This window comes from Mustela erminea, chromosome 16, assembly GCF_009829155.1.
Source record: "Mustela erminea isolate mMusErm1 chromosome 16, mMusErm1.Pri, whole genome shotgun sequence".
NCBI classification, from domain to species: domain Eukaryota; kingdom Metazoa; phylum Chordata; class Mammalia; order Carnivora; family Mustelidae; genus Mustela; species Mustela erminea.
The window spans coordinates 42,569,447-42,577,091 of NC_045629.1; the positions used below are offsets into that span (position 1 = coordinate 42,569,447).

The 7,645-nt window shown below is 41.6% G+C and overlaps 1 protein-coding gene across 1 annotated transcript in view; it reads left to right on the top strand.

Annotated features, from left to right (window-relative positions):
* LOC116574949 overlaps positions 1-7,441 on the top strand; it is a 76,272-nt gene extending 68,831 nt beyond the window's left edge. The window contains exons 5-7 of the mRNA XM_032315999.1: positions 169-231; positions 4,338-4,445; positions 7,285-7,441. Of these exons, the coding sequence (XP_032171890.1) occupies positions 169-231; positions 4,338-4,445; positions 7,285-7,441 (328 nt within the window). The remainder of the gene's footprint in view (positions 1-168; positions 232-4,337; positions 4,446-7,284) is intronic.
* The last annotated feature ends 204 nt before the right edge of the window (positions 7,442-7,645 follow it).

Sequence of the window (7,645 nt, forward strand, 5' to 3'; positions counted from 1 at the left end):
TTGTTCATGTGGAAACTGAATTCGATCATTATTATTCATTGTGTCTAGTACTACTAGTACTAATATGAAGTAAATCATGCTGATATTAAAGAAATCATTTGGGTGCTGGTGCCTGCTCAAGGTGAACCCTAGCAGGATTAAATCACCTGTTAATGTTGATTTATCCAGTATGGTGTCCCCACCTGCATCTGGTGGGGCTGACAACGTGGGTCCCACCTCTCCCACTACCAGGTAACAGCTGACCCATCTCAGTTGAAGTTATTCTGGACAGAATCACCCTTGAAGCCCATTTCCCTGACATTTTCCAAACCTAACAAATTCCCTTCCAGGCTAGTCCAAGTTCCAATGGTTGGGTCAAAAATAGATTAGTCTTCCAAATTTGAGGAGGGGATACATTTTCAAGGCACTTAGCCTAGGTAGTGTGATTACTACTAGACAGAGAAAAGGATCAGCCCATGAGCCTCCACCTACTCAGAAACTGGCCTTTTTCTCTGTGTTCTAGAAAGTCACAGTCCAGTAGTATTTTGTATGATGATAGAAGCATTCCATAGTTCTCACTGTCCAACATGGTAGCCACTAGCTACATGTAACTATTAAATATTTCAGTATAGCTAGTGAGAACTCAGAAAGTAAATTTTTTAATATTATTTTAATTTAATTGAAGTTTCAAGAGACACTTGAAACTGATGGTATATTAGAAACTGCTTTATTAGGCAGGGGGAAAACCAAACATTTTATCAATAATAACTGGACACTGTAGACTATGAACATCATCTACTGTCCACAGTTGTTTGCTCCTACCCTTTACAAAGAGTCAGTGCCAATCCTCCCTTTCCATGGCAGTCTTTTTTTAAGTCATTTCTTCTCTCTTCCTTGTCACCCAAATAAGCTAAGAAACAGCACAGTTTCTTTTTTTTTAGTTAATTTTTTTTAAGATTTTATTTATTTATATGACAGATAGAGCACAAGTAGGCAGAGGCAGGCAGAGAGAGAAAGGGGAAAGCTGGTTCCCTGCAGAGCGGAGAGCCCAATGTGGGGCTCGATCCTAGGACTCTGAGATCATGACCTGAGCTGAAGGCAGAGGTTTAACCCACTGAGCCACCCAGGAAGCCCACCACAGCACAGTTTCTTAACTACACTAAAGACTATAGTTAAGGTAGTCTTTATTAGAATCCAAACTAAAAGCAAGATGAAACCAAAGAAGCAAACAAGGAAATAGGCAGAGCTTTTTTGAAGTCTTTAATATCTACCGTCTGAATGTTGGTGGGCATTAGTTACAAGAGGATCTTTTAATTGAGATGGACTATAAAGGAATCAGAGTCTGTGACCTAAGCAAATATCTAAGATTTTATAACCTAAAAATTATTCCTAACTTGACTGGGCTTTGAAGACATAAACATAGTTTATTACTAAAAACATGGTAATAATAGAAACTACAACAGTTAATTGTTCATTGTGTCTCAAGTACTCACCTAAGAATTATGCATAATTTATGTAATTTATTGTTCATGACAGCCTAATGAGATGGTTGTTCTTATCTTCCCCATCTTACCGACTGCAGAACTGAGACTACAAAAGGCCACGTAATTTTCCAAGGTCATAGTAAGAGCATGCGGCAGAGTAGAAGTTCAAAGCCAGATCCATGAGACTCCAGAGGCAGCCTCCAAAACCACTCCACGCTGTGGTTTTGTACCGCTTCAAGGTAAGGCTATTCTAGGAAAATGATGGAATTTCTTAGGTTTCACAGAAGAGCAAAAGTTTTCATGATCGACAACCAGTCTGCCAATGGATTAGTATCAGTGAGTCTGTGAATAGGTGAAATGCTTCCTGGGCAATTTAAGGGAAGAAAGGAGTACCGGGACTGACCTTTCTCTAAGGCAAACAGTGGTATCACTTCTTCCTAAAGGGCTGCAATGGAATGAGACACTTGTGTCTAGTTTTGTGGCAAAGTTAATTCTCTGCAGCCAACAGCTTGGGCAGAGCTCATCCACAAGAGCACAGTCATGCCTTCACCAGTTTAGGGTGAGGTCCCACGTCCCTTCGTGCTCCCTGTCAGCCCCCTGATTTTTTTTTCCCTTTCAGGAGACTTGCAATGCTTCTTACAGCAGTCTGGGCTTTTGCAAATGATTTATAGTACCATTTGAGATTGCCATTCTTGCTGAAGTGTAAATAAAGTGGCGAGGCTGTCTTAGAATTGAAAAATGGTGATCTAGTCCAAAATAAAAATATTCATAATTCTGGTTTCTAGAAGTGAAATGGAGGTTATGGGTGGGATGTGGGGGGAGTAGAAGGTGGCACTTTCCTTGGATGATACAAAAAGTTTCAGCGTGTGTTATGTGCATACACACATGTGCTCGTTTGCACGCCTGCACGCACCTACACTTAAGTCCTGTCAGTGTTCACTGTGCTACCCTTTCCCTCTCCCTCTTCCTATAAAACTTGTGACCAAGTGATCCTTAGATAAGTCTCCCCTAAATCTGGTCATACTCTTGATATTAAAACATTAAGAATTTTTGCTGCCATTTACGAAAAGGCTAATGAACCCTTCTATAGACTTGGGAGAAAAAGTTAAGTGTAAAATACAGCAGAAATACGGATATTGGTGACAACTAAAAATGCGAACTTTCCTGGATGATAATTCTACGTACCAGGACATGATCGGATCCAATTACATTGAGCTCTATTCGGTAATCACTGTGTAATGGGATAGACTCACAGAGTAATAGGATTTGTTTAAGGCAAGGATAGAGGAGCTTAATCCACATTAGATATCTTAAATGCATTAAGAGTAAAAAAGACTGATTGATACCAAACCTTTCGGAGGAAATGGAGAAAATGACAGTATTTTTTAAGGGTTAGATGTACGGTGTCTCTGAAGGGTCTTGGGGGACATTTACAAACTTGGTTGCCTAGCAATTTTCATCAGTAATGTCTCTGAAAATAGAATTTAAAAGAAAAAGGGCTCAATATTAAGACACCTATCCTGAAACTTCTTTTCTTTTTTTTTTTTTTTTCCTACATGATTACTGACCTCGGCTAATCAAAGACTGGTTTGGAAAAGCCAGGGCACAATCTCAGAAGGTCACGATGGCCCCCCGAACACATTGTTCGGCTTCTCAGATAGAGAACTTTTAAAAGGAACTGCAAATGCCTTGTCACGCTTGAACTAGATATTAGTTGGCTAAGCTGAGAATCAAATATGGGAAATTAGTTGCCATTAAAAGATCGCTTCAGGCAGTTCATTTCTCATCAGCCAAGCTGTGCAGGCCTCCTGCTGTGGACAGTGAACATTAGCTTACTAAATACTTCAGCTCATCAGACACTGCATGACTCATGAATAGGCCTGAATTTGGGCAATGGGGGAAGGGAAAAGAAAAGAACAGATATGAAAACATAACTGCTGGCATCTATTTGGATAGCTGTGAATGCTCTTTGCGGTTAGGGAAAAAAAAACAACAAAAATTATTACTCATTGACATGGACAGATATTCACAAATTATGGTTAAGAGAGAAATAAACTGGTTATGAAACCAGTTTTATATGATTTTATTTTTGGTTTAAAGTGCATGTGTGTGTGTGTGTGTGTGTGTGTGTTTAATCTGGAAGAATAAATAGCAAAGTCTTCCTAGAGATGAATTTTTGCAACTTCTTTTATTCGTCTGTATTTTTAATAATTTTACACTTCAATTATTATAATTTTATAATAAACATCTGTTACTTATGAAATAAATAATAGACATTAAGCAAAAGATTACACCTATTTCTTTTTCTCCCTCATTTTGAAACGTTTTATTTCCTTTGTAGGAACACTCATTCTGAAGGCCTTCCAAATACATGCAGGGACAATTCCAGAGTGACTATAAATGAACTCTGAATAGAAATTGACATGCATTTGGGGCCTCTCCTGTTCTAGCATCTCTAGAATTGTACTACATAGAACAGCCCAGACATGGAGCATCCAGAGTCACCTGACATGCTCACTAGCCTTTATGCATCCCAGAAGACTCTCCTTAGTTCTCCTCCTATGAAGCAAAGCATATGCTCCAAAACAGTGCAACTTCTATACCTAGAAGCTGCATTATGTGTGGGGGGAAAAAAATGGGCTTTGGAGTCAGAAGCTTTGGATTTGAATCATGGTTCCACAGGATAATAGCTGTGTGACCTTGAACAAGCCACTTAGTCATCTCTGAGTTTCAGATTCTTTACTTATAAAAATAAAGAGTAAAACCTATGTTACATGACTCTCTTGACGATTACATTAGATAATGTATGTAGAGCCCCAAAGAGAGGTCATCCCTGAGTTCTGGTTACTCTTCCTTTCATGCTTTTTCATGCAGGGAAGCTGCAGTGAAGACCAGGGATAAGAAAAGGGTTCACAGCGCTAGAGTTTACAACAATGGAGGGTACAGAGAATGTATTCAACGGCCAGACCTAGCAAAGTACAGGTATCTGTGGGTGTCTCTTTAAGAGGGCAGGTTGCGACTGGTGGATTGCCTACACATTGCAGAATCCACTCTGCAGGAAGCTAAAACCCCTGGGCACTGTGAAGGAGACTTCCTAGAAACGCAAACCTCCCCTGATAGGAGAGAAAGGACCCACCAGCTCTGCTCCCTGACCCATTAGCCGTATATGATCACCATAACCGTTTCCAGGATCCCAAGTTCATTCTCTCCACACTACAATGGGGATGTCACGTACTTCATCTTAAAGAGTTTCAAAAATTCTTTATACAGTGAAAAATACAACCTACTTATTTTTCGGTAAGATGCTAGCTTCCAAGTAAGCAACAGAAACCCAAATCAGAGACATGTAAACAAAGAGAGGAATTTCTCATTGAATCAAGTGCAGGAACATACCTGGGGTCCAGATGAGTGGCCCACTCATCTCAGTTTGCCTGGAACGTTCCTGATTTTACCTCTGGAAGTCTAGTCAGTGCCTTGGGAAGCCCCACAGCACAGATGCACCAGGACAGCTGGTCACCCCCCTCTTTGCTTGTCCTCTCTGAGTGTCTACTTCATCTTGTTCCCTGGGCTGACCCGTTTTCTCCCTTTGCTCTGTCCGTGTGGTTAGAATCACGGTTGGTGCCAGGTCTCAATCTCTAATTTTGTTAGCACATGTGCCATTTCATTTCATATCTCATGACGTTAACTCGAGTTTACAATAACCCCATTTTAAAAAGTCTCATACTTTACTCTCAGAAAATAATCAGAAGGATGTGCCCAGCACCTGTAATTTTATAACAAAAGGCTGCTTCAGGAGCCATCTATGCTGATGAGTTCAGTGCATTCCTGAGATTACTTATCTTCAGATGAAACCACTTAAACACACTCCATGATCTTTGAGAAATCGTGCGGGGAATGCAGGGAAGATCCTTGCTTTAAAGGAACTTTGATTAAAATCTGCCCAATGGTAAAGTCTGTGAAATTAGCAGCCATGGCTATTTGGCTCGCCATGTTACCCCCACAGTGCTAAGATCCAGCTGACCAAGTGGCTGAACGAATGAGGTAAATGACAATGAAAACATGAGAAAGCTTGATGTTGAGACGTGTGCTATGGCTCCGAGGGGTAGAAACTCAGAGAAGGAAGTACCCTGAAATGTGCTGGACTTGGAGATGTGGAATAGTTGATAATAGATATATAATAAGAGATTATTCATTGTCTTCCTCTTTCAGCTCCAGACCCAGGGGTAGATCACAAAATCTGGGACTAGAAAACACAACACAAAGCCAGCTTGTTTGGATAAGGGTAATGGCTTTCCCCTATTGGTAGGTCACATAGCATTTTCCCCTCTTTGGAACTCAGTCTCCAAGGACGTAGATGCTGAACCACGAACGGGAGAGAGTTAGACCTACAGTGGCCAGTTCCCCTTTTGATCATTCCTAAATTCCTTCCATTTGAATGGATCCTTTGTAAAAGCATGCAGATTTCCTGAATGTTTCCCTGTCACACGATTAAGCATAATGGAAAGCATAAGTAGCCTGGACCTCCTTTTGTTTCATTTTTTTCACCCTTCTTTCCATTTCTGCACTGCTTTATACGGTGTAGCTGTCCAGCTCTAGCTCATTCGTGTACATAGATTTCTACTGATGCTTCCACTCTAGCAGTCAGCAATAGGACTTCATGGATACATCATTGAAATGCACTCAGACACCATCTGTATTGGAATAAGAATAAATTACAGGCCAAGGGCTCAAGCCAGCCTTCCAGATTTCTGTGTGGAGGAGGCAAAGTCATATTTTCCAGAGCCTTTCTCCAGCATTGCAGTGATTCTAAACCAGCCAAATTGGAATAGCATCTCCATGGTGCTGCTTCACCACTTGTGTTTTCATAGTGGCGGCAGCCTAATCCCAACACGGAGCTACTTAATGCTTGCCTGTTGGCTCTGACTGTTCTTTTAGGATGGGTGACCAGTTCTGGTCTTGAGAGGTTCACTTGGTCTAATCATATTGGTTTCATCTGGTCTTTGATCATTTCGATTAGTGTTGTTTACGGAGCAGGCTGCTGCTAACCTCCACCACTTCCCCTCCATCCCAACCCCCTCATTGATTGCCTACCAGGAGAAGTGGACCAGTTCAGTTACCTGGTTCTGAGAAACAGAATTCAGCAAGACGGGGGTCAAATTATCCCAAACTCCGGATCACCTCTATAAACACTTGTCATATGTGTCCAGGAAAGAGACGCTTTCCTGTTTGTCTTGCTCTGTTTTCTGGAGCTTAAGAAGACAATTGCTTCCTTGCAAACATGGACAGATTAAATACACTACATTCTGTCCTTTTGCCATCTGCTTCTTGCTTATTTTATTTTAAGCTGCATGACTAAACTTTATTATCTGACGGGTGAAGGTGGGCTCTGCTGTTGCTGTGCTCAACTCCTTGAGGCTGGGAATGAATGCAAAGTCGCGGGCTGATCTGCAAGGGGTGAGTCGGAAATCAATTGGCCACTGTGCAATTATCACTCGCTGTGTCAAATACCAAGACATTAGCATTCGAAGATTCCTCCTGGCAAGATTCACAGCAGGAGGGAGGGAGTGATGGAAGGCAAGCAACGACAACAAAAACCTTGTTTTGTTTTATTCCTCTAAATATCCATGTTTGCATAATATCCCTTTCTCTTTGTGGCTGCCTGAAGGGGCTGTGAGGAAGACTCTCTTCCCAAGCTCTGTGCCTTTACACTTTTCCTGAACCGTGCATGGTTTCTAGTCCTCTCCACTCTCTCTCTTTCTCGCCTAATTTTCCCTAAGATTTTAAAGCATCCTATCATAATAAGCAAGCGTGTACTCTGTAGGAACTTCCGACTGGTCCTTGTCATTCCCGTTCATCCCACTTCCACCCTCAGGGGTTCTCACTTTCCAGAGCTGCCCCTGGAATGTGGCAAGAAAGGCACTCCTCTGAGATGCAAAGGTGAAGGGGACACAGAAAAACTCTGTGACCAAGAGAAATAGCATTTCAATACCAGATTTTTAAAATTATTATTATTTTTTAAAGATTTTATTTATTTATTTGACAGAGATCACAAGTAGGCAGAGAGGCAGGCAGAGAGAGAGAGAGAGGAGGAAGCAGGCTCCCTGCTGAGCAGAGAGCCCGATGCGGGACTCGATCCCAGGACCCCGGGATCATGACCTGAGCGGAAGGCAGAGGCTTTAACC